General features: G+C 40.6%; 1 protein-coding gene across 1 annotated transcript in view; it reads left to right on the top strand.

Annotated features, from left to right (window-relative positions):
• Positions 1–23,185, top strand: part of COL19A1 (collagen type XIX alpha 1 chain) — a 946,027-nt gene that overhangs the window by 655,204 nt on the left and 267,638 nt on the right. The window contains exons 22-23 of the mRNA XM_030199003.1: positions 3,713–3,757; positions 10,824–10,865. Of these exons, the coding sequence (XP_030054863.1) occupies positions 3,713–3,757; positions 10,824–10,865 (87 nt within the window). The remainder of the gene's footprint in view (positions 1–3,712; positions 3,758–10,823; positions 10,866–23,185) is intronic.

Genomic DNA, 23,185 nt, shown 5'->3' on the forward strand with positions numbered 1-23,185 from the left:
ACCTTTGGCTGTGCTCCTGCTTTAAGAGGATTAGAATAGGTTTCATTCACTATTGAATGGAGGTGACAAGTATGAAATACATGTATTTTAATGAGATTTTTGAAGCCATGCTGAGTGCCTCTTCTATAGCAATATATGAATGCAGACGCTCATGGCAGAGTCCAACTGGCCTTTATGAAGATGCATAGGAAAGACATGCAGACATGCATGAAATAGAATATATTTTTGCAAGGACAAAATCAAGGAGATCATAGGTCATGCTTCAGATTCTCTCCATTATCAACTCCAAAGCACCCTTAACAATACACGGAAAGTCATGCTGAATCAGACCAAAGCTGCCTAACAACCATAAGATGCAGAGAACCACATGAGATGGAAAGAAATGAAGAGAAGATCCAGGGCACACAAGCTAGAGGAATGACTTTTAACATTTTATTGAGTTAAGAAAAAATCCAAACACCTGGCATGGCCATGTTTTGAATTTTCTTCGTGAGGGGCAAAACAAGATCACAGAATAAAAAGTCTCTAGCAGACTTAGGAATGCATTGTGTTCAACATAAGATGTGGCTGAAGTAATATATCAGTTTCACAGTTGCTGTGTTTGAGAAGGAGCCTAGAGGTTGTTATACTAAGAGACACAAAAACATAAGCATTTTAGACATTTGGGTTTCTGTTTGTGAACCTGATATACTGCTTAAGTCACATGATAGGGCTGAATACAGTGTTTTCCTAAGTCTAGTTAGAGATTTCACAGCTTATTTATGCCCTGTATGAAAAAATACTTTTTGCAATTTGTTTTCAGTGTTATGATTGTCTTCTTGCTTTAGTGTTGTTTGAATAATTAAACATCCATTCCCTATTTATGCATTCCACCCCACTCATTATTTTATAAACTTCTATCATATCGCCTCACAGTTGTCTCATTCCTAGTCAAGAGTTCTAACGTATTTATCCTTTCTTTGTAAAGAAGGTGTTCCATCCCCTTTATCGTTTTTGTTAGCCTTTCCCACAAATTGTAATGTCATTCCATAAAACATAGATATGATGCTCACAAACTCAACTCAATACAGTGAAACATCTTACTAGGCAACAGAGGGGACAAGTACAATTAAGACATATAGACAGATAAGATGGGTAAGACAAAGGCATTGGAATAAATAACTGATGACCAGATTGGGAGTAAATTTTATTTATTTATTTATTTATTTATTTATTTATTTATTTATTTATGAATGAATGAATAAGGTATGTGAAACTGGTCCCGATTACAGAGTATGTGGCAAACTAGTTCAATGAGGAGCAACATGCATTCATTGTAGAATTAGTCTACTGGTTAGAACAGCAGGCTCTGAACCAGGGTTCAAATTCAACCATTATTGTTTGGAAAATTAATCTCACTCCTGCCCCCTGACTGCCTCAGTGTCTCAAAAGCATGATTGCTGTCCTTAGAATGCCTCAGTCTTTTTTCCCCATCTTATCACAGTAGTGATGTGCATTCATTAACATATATTTGGTTTGTTAGCAGGCTTTTAAAAATTCAGTGTGCACTAACTCAGTTTAACATAGTAACATAGTAGAAGATGGCAGATAAAGATCTGAACGGTACATCCTATCTGCCAAATAACTACACTCATTATCAATTAATGATTAAACAAATAATGAATATGGTATAATATATTTGATCTAGTCGTTGCCATTTCTAGGACATAGACCATAGAAGTCTGCCTGACATTGTCCTAACATTCCAACTACTGGAATTGGCATCAAAGCCTACTCAAACATATCCCAATCTGTCTTGTCATATATGGGACACAGACCGTAGAAATCTGCCCATCACTGGCCTTAATTCTTCACATCCAGAGTCACCATCTAAGCACCACTCAACACATCAATACACATTGAGTCATTTAAGTTTGTTTCTTATACCATCCATTTTTTAATTAGGGATCTTCTGTGTTCATCCTACGCCTTTTTGAATTTTGCTACCATTTTTGTCTCCACTATCTCCCTCAGAATGGTTTTCCAGGCATCGACTACCCTCTTTGTGAAAAAAGAATTTCCTGACATTACTCTTAAGTATCAACCAAAAAGAATCAGAGGAGTAGACTTCAGCAGTAGCATAAATCACGCCCAGAGGCATCAGAAGGGTATTGGACACAAGCTATTGGATACAGTACACAGCTGTTTCAAATCCTAACTCTCTTATACTATCATCAATCATTTGTCTCTGGAGCGCTGACTCAACTTGAAAAATATATATTTTACCAGTAAATAGCTTTTCATTTATTAAACTAATATCAAAATAAATTCACAAATTAGGCTATAAAGCTATGACCACTTAGCTTAAGCCACTTGTGTGGAAACAGCGCTAAAAGTTGAAAAGCTCCCGGCACCTACTGCTGTTCTGGGCATTTTGGTCTATGAGACCTGCTTCAGGGGATCATAAAGTAGTCACAAAGTTTGAGCTACCTTTATTGTTTCTGATTCCACCTTAGTATTTTTCTTGATCATCACAATGTTCTAAGGCAGCAAAAGAATTATGTGTCATAATCTACCTGAGCCTACTGTGACCCATCTATTCTTGGGTTGTTTTATTCTTTGAGGTAGTGGTGGTAAATTAGTATGATGCTGTATAGTGCTGGAAGTTGCTTTAATTGCAACCCATTCCTGCTTAAGTTCATTGAGCTCCTCTTTTATACTAGCAAATGGAAAACAAATGAGGCAAGCCCTAAGCCTCTAGATGGCGTGACTTGGAACTAATGCACCACAATTATTACATTGAGTATAAGTCATCTTGATTGGTTGGAATGTACTATGACAGGGTTAACAATCTGCAAGATTACCTGTATGTGACTAAGGAGTATTGTTAATCATTATTGGGTGCTTTGAAAATGAGCTACTTTTTTACCTAGGACTGGTACTGGGAAATAAACCTCGCAGATCTTGTTCACAGTTCAGTAGACAAAGTTAGGAAACGTCAGCAAGAGTTAGCAGTCTGAAAGGCAAGAGACAGTTTGAAATGCCTATTCTTTCTAGATTCAGAGAGCTAGGCAGAGAGGGAGAGAGGTTTTTGTTTTTACTTGTTTTGATTGTTTTTTTTTGGTCAGGGTTAAAAGACAGATCAGTACACCACAATATAAATGCACTGTCAGCACAATTTGACTAAGCATCAAGTCTAGAGAACAGATACCAGGTAGCTAAACCTATAGCCAGACAATTGAGATATTAAGAATAAAAATCAGAAAGCACATAGCAGAATTGTGGTTCAGGTCCTTGAAGGAGAGCACATGGATGGAAATGTTACAAGCTAGCTGTGTTTCACTATGCAGAAATCAGCCTTCATCATGAAATATAACATAAGTCAATTAATACATGTTAAAAAGGTTTTACTTAAGTCTCCAAAAATTAAAATGACCTGATAAAGAGCCAGTAGTTCTTTCTTTGCACATCCCTATACGACACTTCATAAGACAAAGTTCTCGAATAGGTCTTGAAAGAAAACGTTGTAGTGGATATCTGCAAAGTGGAAGTATTAAATGAATAAACTGCAATGCAGACCAAGGTAGGAAAGGAGAAACGAAAAATAAATAGCTTTATTGGAAACCAGAAGCTTCTGTTTGCACTTATAAATAATTAAAACCAAACACACTATAAGAAATAAGACATTGCTTATGAATATTGTAATGAACATTGTAATTGATTTTCTCACTAGGGTCAAAAAGGAGAAATTGGCACAGATGGTACAAAAGGAGAAAAGGTAAATGCTAATTCCTAAAAGTAATGTTTGCCAGCAATCTAGCTAATCGCAGTTTAATTCCATTTTTGTCTTCTTGATCGAGAACAAAGGATGAGCTTTAAATGTGGTTGTCTTTTTAATCCATTTAAATAGGTATTTTAAGTGAACATGCAAAGAAGTTAAGTACTTTAATGAACAGCCCATTTTTAGCATTCTTTGTATCACTGTGAAATATCTTAGAGATATTCACTGACAGTCCTTGAAGGTCACTAATACCTTGGGTTTTAATGATACCCTAATGAATATTCATGAGATAGATTTGCAAAGAAACTATCTGCATGGTATGCAAATCTATTGCATGCATATTTAGAACATAAGGATAGTCATACTGGGTCGGACTGATAGTCCATCTAGCCCAGTATCCTGATTCTAATAGTGGCCAATTCAGGTCACAAATACCTGGTAGAATACCAAAGACTAATAATAATACATAAGGGGAAAATATATAGAGAACTGAACTCACACTCTCACTCACTCACACTCTCTCTCTCTCTCTCTCTCTCTATATATATATATATATATATATATATATATATATATATACACTAGCCGTTGAGCCCGTGTAAATGGGCTAGTTTTGGAATGGGGGGGGTTGCGAGGTCGCCGCTGCTCCGCACCCCCCCCCCCCCAGCACTGTCTGTTATTGAACTTACATCGCACCACGCAGACGCAGCAGGCACATCAGCAAAGCTGCCATCGGGACGGGCTTCCTTCTCTGCCTGTGTCCCGCCCTCATGTGACAGTACTCGGGCCGGGTGGAGGGGCGGAGGTGGCGGCGACTCCAGGTGGGGGGAGCGGTAGCAGTGACCTCGGGAGGGGGAGGGCGGAGCGGTTGCGAGTACGTCTGCGGCATGCGCAGTAGAGACTTCCTGCTCTGTCCTGCCCCCCTCATCACGTATTGATGCAGGGGTGGGGCAGAGAGGGAAGTCTCTACTGCGCATTTGCGAGTGAGTACGACACTCGCCTTTTATATGTTTGATTTTTTTTTTTAATAGATTTCAGGAAATCTAGACTGCCCCAATTTGACTGACTGTACATTTGTCCTTTAGATTGTAAGCTCCTTTGAGCAGGGATTGTCCTTCTATGTTAAATTGTACAGCGCTGCGTAACCCTAGTAGCGCTTTAGAAATGTCAAATAGTAGTAGTAGTAGTAACTCCACAGAGAGTATTATATAGAGGAGAGGAGCAGTACCACAGTGACATTCAAAAGAAATAAAAGAAACAAATCCTAAAAGGAAAGGAGCATGGAAGCATCAGATATACACCAGAGGCAAGACTATCAGATCTCCTATAGCACACAGCTATTTCAAATCCTTGTGTACTGCATGTGATCCATCACTTATGACCAACAGTCCAGATCACAAGTACCTGACTGGATCTCAAAAGAGTTAAAACAGAGTTTATGCAAATCTATTTTAACTACTTTTACCACATTCTCTGACAATGAATTTTAGAGTCTAATTACACATTGAGGGGCCCTTTCACAAAGCAGCGGTAGGGCTACAGCGTATGTAACATGCGCCAAATCGCCACTACTGCCCAGTTAGTGCACCCACCTGGTGGTAATTTTGAAGTTGGCATGTGCTGTTTCCCGAGATAGAAAACATTGGCACATGCCGCATGAATACCGCACGTGTAGCACATGAGACCTTATGGTAGGTCAATGGGTGGATGTAAGGGCTCAGGCAGTAAATAGCCACATGCTACTTTTAATTCTAGTGTATGGCCATTTACTGCCTCCATTAAAAAAGCTTCTTTTCCCAGTCACGGTAAAAAGTGGCCGAGCGTGCACCAAAAACACACACCCACACTACTGCAGGCCACTTTTTACTGCGGTTCAGTAAAAGAACCCCTGAGCGAAGATATATTTTCTACAATTTGTTTTAAATTTACTACTTAGTAGCTTCATTACATTCCCCCTAGACCTTGTAATTTTGGAAAGAGTAAACAAATGATTCAAGTCTACTTGTTCAACTACACTCAGTATTTTATAGACTTCTATCATATCTCTCCTCAACCATTTCTTCTCCAAGCTTGTAGAACCGCTTGAAGAGTTTTTCCCCCATATTCCTTTTCCTTCTGGACCTGCACTTTGTTCCAACATAGGATTTTAAAACAAGCATCACTATACAACTACTAGGCTTCAACTGCTATAAATTAGGTTCACCTATCTTGGTTCTGTTTGTGAATTTTAAAAAAATGTTTGCAAAATAATTTGGCCAATATGCGAGAGGTTTAAAACTAGTTAAGTGATTTAAAAAAAAGATCAGATATTCACTGTGCTTAATTTGTAGGTATAAAGAAAGTAGGACTATGGGGAGGGATAGAGCGATGGGGAGAACTGTCACTTTCATGCACATGCTTTCATATTCAAGCTGTTTGTTTCACAAACATACTTTTACTCTCTATACACATACACTCACACACATAATCTCTCTCTCTCTCTCTCTCTCTCTCTCTCCCCCCCCCCCCCCCCCCCCCCCCCATCTTGTCTACTGGGAGAAGGAAGGAGGTAAAGGATCGCCAAAGTAAGAAGAAGGGAAAGAGACTATCATGATGGTCCTCCATCCCTATTAAAAAAGTATTGCCTATGTTGGCCCAATGATTCTCAAACTCCCTTTTCCCATTAGAAGGCAATAAGTCATCCTTTTAATCTCTTTAATTCTCCTCTTTTCCTGGACAGTAACTGTTGGCAAAAATCAGTGGAGGTTGCTAAAGTTCCTATCCCTTAGTCATGCTTGCAGACCTCATCATAGATGGGATCAATCCACTTTTATTTGCTTCTGTGGGTCAAGGCCCATATTGGCATGCATTGTCTGTTTCTTCTGTGCCTGTAGTGGAGATGGATCAGAATGAACCTGATACTGCTACATCAGTGTCATGCTAGGGGATAGAGGAATTCACCTGCATGGTCTGCTCTTTCTGCCTTTCCAAAGGAAAAGATTGGACTGGTACATCATGTTCTCCTTGGGGGTATGATGAAGCTGTAATCAACACGTACCCACAGCATTTTCACCCATGCTGGCAGATCTGCTCCTCTTCCTTACCCTCCCCCTAACTGATCAATGCTAGCTTTGCTTACTTCTTCTGGGGGATATGTAGGAGGGCGTATAACTTGTCTGTGTCCCTGGGTTTATGTGTTTTCTCCAGAGCTTGTAGTGGAAAGGAAGGTGGAATTAATTCAAAGTTCCAACTGTGCTCTACTTCCATGGAAGAATCAACAAAAAAACAAGATCCTACTATTGAAATTGCAAAAAACATTCAGTATCAATTCACACATGTATTTACAAAATGTTTTCAAAATCCATTGAATTGATTCAGTAGCCCATACAAGCAGATCAGTTGAGTAAGTTTAATGGACCTTCAAACCACTCATCACATAGCCATACCATAACTTCACTGTGGCTTATATACTTAGTATTATATTTTCATCAGTCCAACTGAAAGTAGCAGAGCAAATCCAATGTATGCATACAAGTCCAAAAAAATTCTTCTCAGTGCATATTTAGTGCAAGAATATTTATAACATTTATACTTAAAGATGTAGAGATCCAATCTTTCAGAAGATTACAGCAACACATGCTCCATAGCAATAGCCCCGACATGATTCTCTGTTTCGAGCAGTAGTGCTCTGCTTTGGGGATGAGTCTCCAGGTATAGTTTTCATGAGAGCATATTTATAACAATTTGTACCCTGTGCAAAAAAAATAGAAAAACATGGTGTGAAAAGGTTTTTTGCCTCAGGTCCAATCAGAAGACAGCAATTTTACCCATACAGTGCAAGCCAGTTCATATGAGTATCATCCATTCATAATCTTCATTTAAACCCTTGGGATGATCAGTTGTTAAGTAAAGATCCAAAAATGTTCACGGGCATTGAGTACATGATCTGGATCACCTCCTAAAATATTCAGAGGCACAGAGTCAATAATGCATGGTTGAGGATCTACAGTGACATGTGATTGGTTCTGTGAATATTTTGGGAGGTGATCAGAATAGTCTAGTCAATGTCTGTGAGCATTTTTGGATCTTTACTTTATCAACTGATCATCCCAAGGGTTTAAATGAAGATTTTGAATGGATGATGCTCATGAGCTGGCTTACTATGAAGGGTAAAATTGTTGTTTTCTGATTGGAGCTGAGGCAAAAAGCACTTTATTGTCATGCTTTTCTATTTTTTGCAGATGGTACAGTATAATATTGCCCAGCAGAAGCATGGAGGAGTGTGAAAATTATTATAAATTTGCTCATATAAAAGCCATAACCTGGACACATTTCCCTGACGCAGAGCATTACTGCTTGAAACATGGTATCCTGTTGGGGTCATTGCTATTGAGTGTCTGTTGCTATAGTCTTCTGAAAGACTGGATCCCTACACCTTTTTTAAGGTAAGTAACATATTTATAAATATTATTGTACTAAATTTCAACTAAGAAGAAACTTTTTTGGACTTTTTATTTATGCATTTATTTATAGCAAGTTTATATTACATCTCAAGTAGAACACTTGACAACAGAAAATGCCATCTATTCCAAGAAACTAACACCAATCAAAAGCAAAAAAAAAACAAAAAAAATTCAAATATGGATTTAGACAGCATATACAACCTCAATTAAAGGAAAATAAAGGCGGAGGAGAAGGGGGCAAAGGAAAATGGAAAGGAGGAGAGCCGATTCCAATATATTAAGAAATAAACAGGAAACTTCTTCCAGAGGCTACAGTTACATTAACTTTTATATATAGAAGTCAAACTATTCTGTGCCCACCACATTCACTATGAGAGAAGACCCTACAGTCCAAACATAGGGGTCCTTTTACTAAGGTGTGCTGAAAATGGCCTGTGCTGTTGTAGGCGCGTGTATTGGGCACGCACATGTCCATTTTTCAGTGGGCCTGTAAAAAAGGCCTTTTCTTTTGGCTGAAAATGGACTTGCAGCAAAATAAAAATTGACATGTGTCCATTTTGGATCTGAGACCGTACTGCCACCCATTGACTTAGCGGTAAGGTCTCACGCTTTAACTGGGCAGTAAATGTCACTGCGCGTACACTGTCGATTGCCGCCCGGTTAGCACCACACGGTAGAAAATAAGAAATATTTTCTGCCGTGCGTATTGGGCATGCGTAAAAAATGGAATTACCACCCGGGGCTTGCGGTAGCCAGGCGGTAGTTCCAAATTGATGCACATTGCCTATGTGCCTTAGTTAAAGGGCCCCTCAGATACATACCCAGGGAGAGGCTGTTAAGAAACAAGAAGAGAGGATTTCAAATTTAGAGTGGTCTACTGAAGAACTGATGTCTGTTCAGGTTCGTTTAGTGAAAGACAATCTTGTGTCTCACTTTTTTGGACTTTTATGCATATATTGGACCTATGTTGATGAGTTTATAAGCCACAGTAAAGTTATGGTATGTCTATAAGAGGAGAAATTTGATTGTCCATTAAATTTACCCAACTGTGGAGCCCTTTTACTAAGCCACAGTAAGCACTAGTGCATGCCTACCATGTGCCAAAAAGCACTGTCTCAGGATACCTCACTAGTGTGACAACCACTACATGCTAATCCCACTCTGAAAAACAGTTTCTATTTTTTGTGCAGTAGGCATATCTATAAGTGGAGAATAGGTGTGCCCTGCACTAATTGGATAGTGTGGGTACATTGCCACGTGCTGCCCGATTAGCACAGAAGCCCTTACTGCCTAGTAAATTAGTGCAGGGCCATTACAGGATAATATACAAATGTGGCCATTTTACCGCTGCACTAAAAGTGGCCACAGCACACGGTAAACCCACATGCTACAAACTGTGCTGGCCACTTCTGAGCACAGCTTAGTAAAAGGGTCCCTATATCTGGTACCTGGGAAGGCACAACAGAACTGATCTGCATCACAGGCTCTGCTTGGGCTCCTGAAAAAAGGATGACAATGCTCCTTCACCAGGAAATTAAGCCATGAATGTTACTTCCTCAGACTGACAAATCTACACCAAAATTCAAACACACTCTCCCAATTTGTGGTTTCAAAGTGGGATAATTCAATGGGAATTCCTGTGAATCAAATTAGTCTGTAGTCTATGTAATAGCCATTATATTGGTCAAATTTTGCCAAATTCACTGGAGAAACATTGACAATTTTTTCTAGTAAATCTAAAGAAAAAAAATGGCTAACACAAACCAGGCTGAAGTTGACCTAGTCTGAATTTGATCAGAAATTTTCCTCATGAGTGAATGAATCTGTTATGACTGAGGGGGGTCTTTTACAAAGTGGCAGTAAGCCCACTGTGGCTTACTACACACTAAAATGGAACTACTGCCTGCCCAAAGCGGACGACAGCTGTAGTTCCGACTGGAGCGCGTGCCATTTCCGGCACTCTAGGAAATGTTTTATTCCCTAGTGTACCATGGCACTAATCGAGCATCGCCACACGCTGCCTGGTTACCGCCGGTTTACCACGGGAGCCCTTAGCACTTACTCAATGAATGGCAATAAGTGATCCTCACCACATGGTCACGTGGTAAGAGTTATCTTACTACATGGCCAATTTTGGGGGAGGGGGGGCATTTTACCAGCTGCAGTAAAAAGGGCCCTGGCACATGGGATAAATGGTCCCCACCACTTCCGCAGGGCCCTTTTTCCTGCAGCTTAGTAAAAGGACCCCTCAATGACTGTGACAGAATCACATTGTCAGATATGAAATAACAGTATTCATTAGCTTCTTTTTAGGACAGCCTCCAATAAAAGAAAAGATACACTGGGCCTCTTTTTAGGTTTATTGCAGTTGATCTCTATTCCATATAACACCCCATCTATGATCTTTCTTATTGTAGTTATGATCTGTAAATCAAAATATTAACCTGATGCAGCTGTTACCAAAACTTTTGTTGTAAACTTGCTTGATATCAATGCTGTAAAATGGATCTCTTCTGGTAAGCACACTACTGAACATGGAGATTAAAAGCAAATTATTTCCAGGTTCAGGCATAAGGCTAACATAAGGCTTATATTTTTGTTTCTTCTCATTTCCTTTTTAGGGGGAAGTTGGTCCAATAGGGCTACCTGGCCCACCAGGAATGGTAATCATAAAATATTGCTTTAATTTTTAGCATGTCAGTACCAGCCATGTCTAAGTAGAAGCCGTTTAAGTGCAATGTTTACATCTGTAAAGGCAGCAATTACTTACTCAGAGAGAACTGAAAGTGCCATTTCCACTGTTGCATTATTTTGGAAGTGTTCATCCACAGTGAATTAACAGAGGGTTATCTCCCTGTTATACCACTGACAACCCCTGACGTAGGCATTCTACCGAAACATGGCCCATATTGGGTTCTTTATTAAAGTTTGACTGTAACACCCATCTTGGAGGCCCATTGAGCTTTCCTTGCCTTTTCTTGATATCACTGATTCCTAATTAGAAGGAAAATATGCCATATTATTCTGTGTTTAGCTATCACAATGATCACAGCGTAGGAAAATAGTAATGTGATTGTATATGAACACCTATACAAAGTGCCCCTTAAGATACTGAACATCAATCCAAACAAGGGATTCAACTTCTGAGCTGTTTAACTTTATAGGGATCCAATCTGGAGTAGAGCCGTACTATTAAATTAGTATTCTTGCTTCTCAAAAATATAAAATCCATATTTACTAGACTGACATGAAGAAAGTAAAAATAATCACTATTTGGAACTGTGCTTAAGTTTAGTTAATAGAGATAATATTGCAAGTATTAATAGTTGAGTTCTCAGATCAAGTCAGCATCAGTTAGAAAGGCCTACTAGATTCTAGACAACAGAGCCTTGTCCTTTGTTTGCATTGTCATATACAACAAAAGTAACTTAGAGGCCCTTTTACTAAGCTGCGTAGGCGCCTATGCGTGCCCAATGTGCGTCAATTTGGAGTTACCGCCCAGCTACCGCATGGCCCGGGCGGTAATTTCAATTTTTACGCACGCTGGAAAATAATTTGTATTTTCCTGCAAGTGGCGGAAACCGGGCGGTAATCGTCATTCTATGCATATAGACGATTACCGTAAAGTTACCGCGTGAGAGCTTACCGCTAAGTCAGTAGGTGGTGGTAAGGTCTCAGACCCAAAATGGATGCGAGCCAATATTTATTTTTCCACATGTCCATTTTCAGCCTAAAAGTTTTAAAAGGCCTTTTTTACAAGCAAGCTGAAAAATGGATCTGCACGCGCCCAAAACACGTGCCTACACTAGCGCAGCCCGTTTTTCAGCGCACCTTAGTAAAAGGACCCCTTAGTGCCTTTTTACTGAACCAATGAATTCTTGTAGCTTCACAGGTTCCAGATATATTGAGGTTTTGTTGCCATGAATAACCTGCTATGGGCCAGATATAGGAACCCATACCTGACTCTGAGTTCTTTTAAAGACTACCTCATAGCCAAAAGTGCTTCTGTGTTATTCTTTTGACCAAATCCAGTACTGTTAGCACTCTCCATCCTCAATACAGCACATACAGTTTCTCTTTAGCCCTTAACAAAATTTGATTGCGAGCATAGGGTTTGAAGAAGGCTTCTGCTCTTGGCCTGTCATTTTCTCAGGTATCAGCAAATATGTTTTAAGCTTTTTAAAGGCCCAAACAGTCAGTTTACTGTGTTACTGACTTCTCAGTTATTCCCTGAGGTAAGTTGTGGAGTCCAGGGATCCCAATATTCTTTAAAGTGTTAAAGAGAGCTCAGACCATGAAACCACTCAGACTGAGCTCCAGAGCACCCCCATACCCCCACCCCCAACACACACATACCACTTTTAAAGGAAGAGCATTGCCTGATGATTTTATCTAGAATCCCTTTTAAGATCCTGAAGTTGATACATAAGATATGCATAAGATACACTACTCTGAGCTGCTATTACTTTTATCCTGACAATTAATTTCTTTCACTTCCAGTGGGGCTCTCAGATCATCCCAACATACTCTGACATGATATCTACCACTACCGAGATGTAATTGTAGCTGCTCTTACATAATCAAAAAAGGCAGACATATTGACTAAATCAGTGTGCAATATTTTTCTCTATGTGACTCACTTTGAAACTGCACAAATTTAAATTTCATCTGCCATGTAGATGCCAGTCCTCCAGCTTCCTAAGATCCTTCTGTGATTTCTCACATTCCACTAGTGGCAAGGAGGAATATTGTAGTCGTTAGAGCTATGAGCTGTGAAACCCAAAGCCATGGTTCAAAGCCAATGACATTCCCTGAGACCTTGAGCAAGTCACTTAAGGGCATGAGTGTGATGGCATATAGCACACACTAATGCCCATTAGTGCACTCTAGTATTTAGTAAACATGTCCCTTAATCTTTCATTGACTCAGATACAAAATTAGATTATAAACTTTCTGCAGACAGGGTGGGAGATACCTACTGTATGTGAATGTAACAGGCCTTGAGCTGCTACTAAAAAAAGTGTGAGCTAAATCTAAATAAATATAGATCAGTCTAGATTCAGCCCGCAGCAATCAGTGTATTTTTAAATGCTGACTGTTGTGGGCAGAATTAGCCCTGGATGTTCATTGAATATATAGAGCTAATTCATGATATAGAAGCTGCTCGATATTATGTGGGTCACAGCAGGGTCCTAAATAACACACTTATGTAGGACCCTGCTGGATATCGACTGGAACCTACATAAGTGAAAGCCGGTTCTCTGGCCACTTCCAATCCCCCTTCCTCAAACTGGGCCCCACCCCGCCCCCCACCTTTCTCCTCTCCCCCTCCTTAGCCCTCCACCCCCACCTTGTAATGCCCTGATGGTCTAGTAGGGTCCAATGGGCAGGAGTGATGCTAACTCACTTCTGCCCATCACGGTTTCTTTTTCAGTATGGATGCCATGAGGAAAGGAGCCCCAGAAAACATTTTGGCCACTTCTGGGAGGTAACTGTGCACCAGCTGATATTCAGATCGGTGCCTGATTAGCTCCCCAACTAAAGTCAGGACAGATTTTCTCCTCACTGTAGCCACTTATTTAATCGGTTATCAGTGTGAATATCACTGCTAACCAGGTAAGTACCGACTACTTCCAGGCTCTGCCTAAGCTCTGCTCAAGCTCTGCCCACAGACCACCCTGGCACTAACCATATAGTGTAGGGGCGGTTAGTGGTGATAGTTAGTGGCAATGTCCAGAAGTACTGCTGAATATCACTGGTTAAGCACCCAGTAAAATCATCTTGAATATCAGATGGATAGTGATAGTACAACTCTGAATAATTTTATTATGCCATCTGAAAATGTAAGAATTTAATGCAAAGGGCATCTCAAAAATTTTATAAGTATAAACAAATATTGGCCTCAAAGCTCACAGAATGTCATAGCAAAATGAGGCCATATAGCTTCATAGCAGCATCCCAGTTCTTTTTAATCATTGACCAGGAAAAAGAAAACAGTCACAAAAAACTCCACTAATTGGAGAAAAAGAAGACTGTTCCCAAAAAACCTGGACACATGCCAAAACAGAAGCAATCCATTAGATAAGTCCATGTGGCCTCCTCTCCCCCCCCCCCCCCCCCCCCCCCCCCCAGTGGATCCAGTTTTTTTGAACTGTTTTTTATATTTATTTATTTATTTATTTATTTATCACTTTCTAGTGCAGATTTGATCTGTTTTGGCATGTGCCTAGGTTTTTTGGGAACAGTCTTCATTTTCTCCAATTAGTGGAGTTTTTGTAATTGTTTCATATGTATCATCAAATTATAAAAAGATCCCCACTGGACTCAAAGAAAACTATAAGTTCCTTTATTCCAAAAAAGTCTTTGAAACATCTTCAAAAAATTCACATCCAAATCTTCATACTTAGTAATTTTTTCTTTTCAAGCTCAAACATAATATACAGCAAAGACTTGCAAGATGAAAGTATTTAGGGGTCAGTATACTATACTGCGGTAAAAAGGGCCCTGTGCTAGAGGTGGCGGCCATTTTTACCATGTGCCAGGGCCCCTTTTATCACAGCGGGTGAAAATAACCAAAAATGAAATGGCCGTGTGTTAAGTTCACACTTGCTGTGCAGACATTTCAGGGGGAGCAGTTGCCACTACCCACTGAGGTGGTGGTAAGGGATCCCGTGCTAACCTGGCAGTAACTGGGCAGTGCACAATGCTGCCTGATTACTGCTGGCTAACCCCCTGCAGAAATATTTTTTCAATATTTGTGCTAGCGCCAGAAATGGGGGAAGAACTACCACCGGCACCCATGTAGCCAAAGTTAATGCAGCCAGAGTTTTAACTTGAAAAACAGCTTATTCATTCAGTGGGTAATACCTGACCCAACGGTACCTGTTTCACCAGTGATTCCTGGCTTTCATCAGTCATCAGGGTCCCATACTGGCACAAAATCTACTACAGAAAAAAAACTTCAAAATTATATTAAAAAAAATAAAACTATCTAAACTTTAAAAAAGGAAACAATCACTTTGAGTGCTCCGAGTACGGCTCCACGGCAGGCTGCTTATTCAAAACATGTTGCTGCTGTTCGGATGCCAGCACATGCGTTTTAAAGATTTACCCCGCATACAGATATATCTGGTTAAAACAGCTTGGTAAACTACTTGTTCATACATATAAAAAATAATCTAATATTTATAATGAAACATTTCTCACACTGTGAAAATACAACACATAACTATGCTTCTATTTATTTATACATTTACTCATAATAAATTTGAATATGTGCAGAGATAAACTCACTGTTCAATCTAAATTATCCTGAACTATAATTTGCTCATACCCTCTTACATTTCTTATCACCATATCCAAACGTATCTAATGCTTGAGACATTTAGCAAAAGCAAGATTTTTTTTAACTCCTGCCCATATAGGGAAAGGGAAATGGGACTTGATATATTGCTTTTCTGAGGTTTTTGCAACTACATGCAAAGCGGTTTACATATATTCAGGTACATATTTTGTACCAGGGGCAATGGAGGGTTAAGTGACTTGCCAGAGTCACAAGAAGCTGCAGTGGGAATCAAACTCAGTTCCCTAGGATCAAGGTCCACTGCACTAACCACTAGGCTACTCCTAGTTACAACAGCCAGTGTCATGGATATTTAAAGATCCAATACACTTTCGGGCTCATTTTCAAAACAGAAAAACGTCTAAAAAGGGGCACAAAGCAGCATTTGGATGTTTTTCTCACAAAAACATCCAAATCAGTATTTTCAAAACATATTTTTAGATGTTTTTCTATTAAGTCCATCAGAAGTGTGTCCAAACCTCAAGGGGGCTGTCAGGGGTGTGTTCAGGCTCGGACTTGGGCGTTCCTAAGACTTGGACGTTTTTCAGCCATAATAGAACAAAACAAAACTGCCCAGGACTAAAACTAAGACGTTTTAAGCTAGACATGTTTTTGTAATGAATAAGGCACAAAAGGTGCCCTAAATAACCAGATGACCACTTGAGGGAATCAGGAATGATCTCCCCTTATCCCCCAGTGGTCATTAACCCCCTCCCACCCCCCCAAAAATGTGATGAAAAACATCACTTGCCAGCCTCAAGGCCAGCATCAGATGATATACTCAGCTCCTACCTATTACACTTGTGGAGGAAACTGTGAGCCCTCCAAAACTCACCAGAAACCCACTGTACCCACATATAGGTTCCCCCTTCACCCAAAAGGGCTTTGGTAGTGGTATACATTTGGGGGTAGTGGGTTTTGGGGGGGTTTTGGGGGGGCTCAGCAGACAAGATAAGGGAGCAATGGTGAGATGTGTACCTGGGAGCATTTTATGAAGTCCACTGCAGTGCCCCTTAGGGTGCTCTGTTGCTTTCCTGGGATGTCAGGGGGACCAGTCTACTAAAAATGCTGGCTCCTCCTACATCCCAATGGCTTGATTTTGTGTGTTTTGCACTTGGATGTTTTTTTTTTTTCCGAAAATGGACCAAAAAACAAAACGTGCAAATCACAAAACCTTGTTCAAAACAGTATTTTTGAAAAAAAATGGACGTTTTTCTTTTTTGAAAATGACCTTTCCTATTTAGATTTTGGACATCCAATGTCGGACTTAGACGTCATATCAAAAATGCCTCTCCACATAGCACAAACATCTTAAATCAGAAAATTTATGTAAAAAATCAGTGCAGTGCATTTCTCTTAAAAATCTTCAAATTTGATTTGTGTTAAACATATGTGTTCTTAAACATCTACTGAAAAATAGCACCAGGAGCCTTCAAAATCAGGCCACAATTTCTTTACTCATGTAACTTGAACATCAGTTTTTTCATTGATGACACGACACAGGCCGTGTTTCAACGCACAGCATCTGCGTCAGGGGTCGATTAAGTTGTGATGTCTTAAAAAACAATGGAAAACAAAAAAAAAACAAAAAGGCACACAACTGCTTACAAAACAGGTGATGAAAAACAACAAAGCAGTGGAATCAAATGTATTTATTGGAACAATACCCGACGTGGCCACGTTTCGCCCTCAGGCTGCGTCAGGGGTATAAACTATCAAAAGTGTATGTAAATATATCATACACACTAGTAGTTCCAAAATCTAGTTCCATTTATCTGCTACTTCCAACTGTTGGAAGTAGCAGATAAATGGAACTAGATTTTGGAACTACTAGTGTGTATGATATATTTACATACACTTTTGATAGTTTATACCCCTGACGCAGCCTGAGGGCGAAACGTGGCCACGTCGGGTATTGTTCCAATAAATACATTTGATTCCACTGCTTAAAAAACAATGGAACTTTCCACAAAAATGATGGTGGTGGTGGCCGTATAATAGGGTCGGAGAGCGTCGGTCAATGAACAATTCTTTTCTCCAAAGTACATAAGTACATAAGTAGTGCCATACTGGGAAAGACCAAAGGTCCATCTAGCCCAGCATCCTGTCACCGACAGTGGCCAATCCAGGTCAAGGGCACCTGGCACGCTCCCCAAACGTAAAAACATTCCAGACAAGTTATACCTAAAAATGCAGAATTTTTCCAAGTCCATTTAATAGCGGTCTATGGACTTGTCCTTTAGGAATCTATCTAACCCTTTTTTAAACTCCGTCAAGCTAACCGCCCATACCACGTTCTCCGGCAACGAATTCCAGAGTCTAATTACACGTTGGGTGAAGAAAAATTTTCTCCGATTCGTTTTAAATTTACCACACTGTAGCTTCAACTCATGCCCTCTAGTCCTAGTATTTTTGGATAGCGTGAACAGTCGCTTCACATCCACCCGATCCATTCCACTCATTATTTTATACACTTCTATCATATCTCCCCTCAGCCGTCTCTTCTCCAAGCTGTAAAGCCCTAGCCTTCTCAGCCTCTCTTCGTAGGAAAGTCGTCCCATCCCCACTATCATTTTCGTCGCCCTTCGCTGTACCTTTTCCAATTCTACTATATCTTTTTTGAGATACGGAGACCAGTACTGAACACAATACTCCAGGTGCGGTCGCACCATGGAGCGATACAACGGCATTATAACATCCGCACACCTGGACTCCATACCCTTCCTAATAACACCCAACATTCTATTCGCTTTCCTAGCCGCAGCAGCACACTGAGCAGAAGGTTTCAGCGTATCATCGACGACGACACCCAGATCCCTTTCTTGATCCGTAACTCCTAACGCGGAACCTTGCAAGACGTAGCTATAATTCGGGTTCCTCTTACCCACATGCATCACTTTGCACTTGTCAACATTGAACTTCATCTGCCACTTGCACGCCCATTCTCCCAGTCTCGCAAGGTCCTCCTGTAATCGTTCACATTCCTCCTGCGACTTGACGACCCTGAATAATTTTGTGTCATCGGCGAATTTAATTACCTCACTAGTTATTCCCATCTCTAGGTCATTTATAAATACATTAAAAAGCAACGGACCCAGCACAGACCCCTGCGGGACCCCACTAACTACCCTCCTCCACTGAGAATACTGGCCACGCAATCCTACTCTCTGCTTCCTATCTTTCAACCAGTTCTTAATCCATAATAATACCCTACCTCCGATTCCATGACTCTGCAATTTCTTCAGGAGTCTTTCGTGCGGCACTTTGTCAAACGCCTTCTGAAAATCCAGATATACAATATCAACCGGCTCCCCATTGTCCACATGTTTGCTTACCCCCTCAAAAAATGCATTAGATTGGTGAGGCAAGACTTCCCTTCACTAAATCCGTGCTGACTTTGTCTCATCAGTCCATGTTTTTGTATATGCTCTGCAATTTTATTCTTAATAATAGCCTCCACCATCTTGCCCGGCACCGACGTCAGACTCACCGGTCTATAATTTCCCGGATCTCCTCTGGAAACCTTCTTAAAAATCGGAGTAACATTGGCTACCCTCCAGTCTTCCGGTACTACACTCGATTTTAGGGACAGATTGCATATTTCTAACAGTAGCTCCGCAAGTTCATTTTTTAGTTCTATTAATACTCTGGGATGAATACCATCAGGTCCCGGTGATTTACTACTCTTCAGCTTGCTGAACTGACCCATTACATCCTCCAAGGTTACAGAGAATTTGTTTAGTTTCTCCGACTCCCCCGCTTCAAATATTCTTTCCGGCACCGGTGTCCCCCCAAATCCTCCTCGGTGAAGACCGAAGCAAAGAATTCATTTAATTTCTCCGCTACGGCTTTGTCCTCCTTGATCGCCCCTTTAACACCATTTTCGTCCAGCGGCCCAACCGACTCTTTGGCCGGTTTCCTGCTTTTAATGTATCTAAAAAAATTTTTACTATGTATTTTTGCTTCCAACGCTAATTTCTTCTCAAAGTCCTTTTTTGCCCTCCTTATCTCCGCTTTGCATTTGGCTTGGCATTCCTTATGATCTATCCTGTTACTTTCAGTTGGTTCTCTTCTCCACTTTTTGAAGGATTGTTTTTTGGCTCTAATGATTTCCTTTATCTTACTGTTTAGCCACGCCGGCTGACGTTTAGTCTTTTTTCCCTTTTTTCTAATACGTGGAATATATTTGTCCTGAACCTCCAGGATGGTGTTTTTAAACAGCATCCACGCCTGATGCAAGTTTTTTACTCTGCGAGCTGCTCCTTTCAGTCTTTTTTTCACCATTTTTTTCATTTTGTCGTAATCACCTTTTCTATAGTTAAACGCTAGCGTACTTGATTTCCTAGTTTCACTTCCTTCAATGCCAATATCAAAACCGATCATATTATGATCACTGTTATCAAGCGGCCCTCGTATCGTTACCCCCTGCACTAGATCATGAGCACCACTAAGGACTAAGTCTAGTATTTTTCCTTCTCTTGTCGGCTCCTGAACTAGCTGTTCCATGAAGCTGTCCTTGATTTCATCAAGAAATCTTATGTCCCTTGCATGTACAGATGTTACATTAACCCAGTCTATATGCGGGTAATTGAAATCCCCCATTATTATTGTGTTGCCCAGTTTGTTTGCGTCCCTGATTTCCTTTAACAGGAGAAAGTTCCATTGATTTATAAGACATCACAACATAATCAACCCCTGACACAGGCGCTGTGTGCTGTACCCGGCCCGTGTTGGGTCATCAAAGGAAAAATTGATGTTCAAGTTACATGATTAAAGAAGTTGTGTCCCAATTTTGAAGGCTCCTGGTGCTTTTTTCGCTATTTGGACTTTGTTCTGTACTTTGAACCCTCTCTGTGCTGTTCTTAAACTTCTACTAGTCATGCATATATAAATTTTAGTACATGGGCATGTGGAGGGGCATAATCGAAATGGGCGCCCAAGATTTCCTGAGGACGTCCTCGCAGGACGTCCTGGCGAAGGGGTGGGGAAACCTGTATTATCAAAACAAGATAGGCGTCCATCTTTCATTTTGATAATATGGTCGGGGACGCCCAAATCGCGAAATTTAGGTCGACCTTAGAGATGGTCATCCTTAGAGATGGTCGTCCCCGATTTTCAACAATAATGGAAACCGAGGACGCCCATCTCAGAAACAACCAAATCCAAGCCATTTGGTCATGGGAGGAGCCAGCATTCATAGTGCACTGGTCCCCCTGACATGCCAAGACACCAACCGGGCACCCTAGGAGGCACTGCAGTGGACTTCATAAATTGCTCCCAGGTGTATAGCTCCCTTACCTTGTGTGCTGAGCCCTCACTCCCCACAACTGTACACCACTACCATAGCCATAATGGGTGAAGGGGGGCACCTACATGTGGGTACAGTGGGTTTGTGGTGGGTTTGAAGGGCTAACATTTACCACCACAAGTGTAACAGGTAGGTGGGGGGGGCTGGGCCTGGGTCCGCCTGCCTGAAGTACACTGCATCCACTAAAACTGCTCCAGGGATCTGCATACTGCTGTCATGGAGCTGGGTATGATATTTGAGGTTGGCATAGAGGCTGGAAAAAATATTTTTAAAATTTTTTGGGGGTGGGAGGGGGTTAGTGACCACTGGGGAAGTAAGGGGAGGTCATCCCCGATTCCCTCCGGTGGTCATCTGGTCATTTAGGGCACATTTTTTGGCTTGGTCGTAAGAAAAAAGGACAAGGTAAAGTCGTCCAAGTGTTTGTCAGGGACGCCCTTCTTTTTTCCACTATCGGTCGAGGATGCCCATGTGTCAGGCACGCCCCAGTCCCGCCTTCGCTATGCCTCCGACATGCTCCCGTGAACTTTGGTCGTCCCCGCGACAGAAAACAGTTGAGGATGCCGAAAATCAGTTTTCGATTATTCCGATTTGGGCGACCCTGTGAGAAGGACGCCCATCTTGAGATTTGTGTCGAAAGATGGGCATCCTTCTCTTTCAAAAATAAGCCTTAATCACATATACAATATACTCTATGCCCTGTTTACTATGGTGCACTAGCGTTATTAGCTCAAGCTAATGCTAGAGACACCCATGTGAATCTATGGGTGTCTGTAGTGTTAGCGCGTGCTGAAAACGCTAGCGAGCCTATAGCGCAGCTTAGTAAACAGGGCCCTCTGTCTTGCAAGTACTAAAATGATACAAAAGATATTTTTTTACCATCAACAGGTTTAACAAACTCTTTTGTTTGCAATGTCTCCTTAAAGATAGTAAATTCCATACATTAGCAATGTGCTTTAGGTTTCCTCAAAACTACAGGACATAAAAGTTCTTTAAAATTTTTCTGTCTTGTAAAAGATATTCTTAGATCAGTATTTTGAAAAACAGGGTTTACTTACACAATATCCCAGTTCTTCTTTACAATCCTCGCAATTTCAGACCCTTTAGAATCTCTGTTGTAAAATCAGGCTCTTCAATAAGCTGATGTAAGTACTCTGATTGGAAACCCTCTTTCTGTTAACTTCTCCATTAGATGTTTAATTTGTGCTTTAAAGTCAATCATAGTTGAACAGTCGCTTCTAATTCTCAAAAATTATGATAATTCATGCAATCTCCTGATACTCCTGCATATATTTTCACTATCCCCCCCTGTTTACTAAGCTGTGTTACTGGCTGCCGTGCGCTAATGCGATACAGTCCGTTCAATCTGAATGGGCTGTGTCAGCATTGCCATGCGGCAGCCGCCACCATGACTTAGTAAACAGGGGGATATGTTTGGCCAATGATTACCAAACTGGGATGCTGCTATGAGGCCACATGGCCTCATTTTGCTATGCCGTTCTGTGCTCCATGAGTTTTGAGGCCAGTGCTTGTTTATATTTATATAATTTTTCAGATGCCCTTTGCAATTTGTCTTAGGCATTAGTTGTTAGCAAACAAGTTTTTATAATTGTGCATTTGTTTGCTACCCTTAGTAGGTGTGGTCTGAATAAAGCATAACAAGAATTTAAAATATGCAATGATGACTCACACTAAATACATTGAACACAGCATCCCGTCACTGACAGTGGCTAGTCTGGGTCATAAGTACATTTATACCCCACATTTTCCCATCCACTGGCAGGCTCAGTGTGGCTGACATTAGACCGTAAAGGCAATCGCCAATCCGGTAAACAAACAAACGAAGTATAATAAGGTGAATGGGAAGGATAGTAATTACAAGGGGCGAGGGAAAAGAGGGGAAGGGTAATAGAGTCCATGAGGTCCATAAATAAATTGTATTCCAGTAGTTATTGATTTAAGATGGGTCCTTTAGGATAAGCCTTTCCAAATAAACTGGTCTTAAGACATTTTCTAAAGTTCAGATGATCATGAATAATTTTCACTCTTAGTTTTCACCCATGAATAATAATGACTCTTCCAAGTGTGCCCAGCTAGTAAGGTTTTTATGGACTTTACTTCAGGAATGTCTCCAAACATCTTTAGAACCCATGGGGTATTTTTACTAAGGCATCTTAACATTTTTAACATGCCGTTAAAGTTAAGGCACATTATTTAATTTTTTATTTATAACCATTTAAATTTTTACAAGCGATAAAACAACTTGCTGGAAATACAGAGAAAGTAATATGTAGGAATTATTTCAGTCAGGTAATTCTATTCTCTTCCTTAGACCA

Source organism: Microcaecilia unicolor, chromosome 3, assembly GCF_901765095.1.
Source record: "Microcaecilia unicolor chromosome 3, aMicUni1.1, whole genome shotgun sequence".
NCBI classification, from domain to species: Eukaryota; Metazoa; Chordata; class Amphibia; order Gymnophiona; family Siphonopidae; genus Microcaecilia; species Microcaecilia unicolor.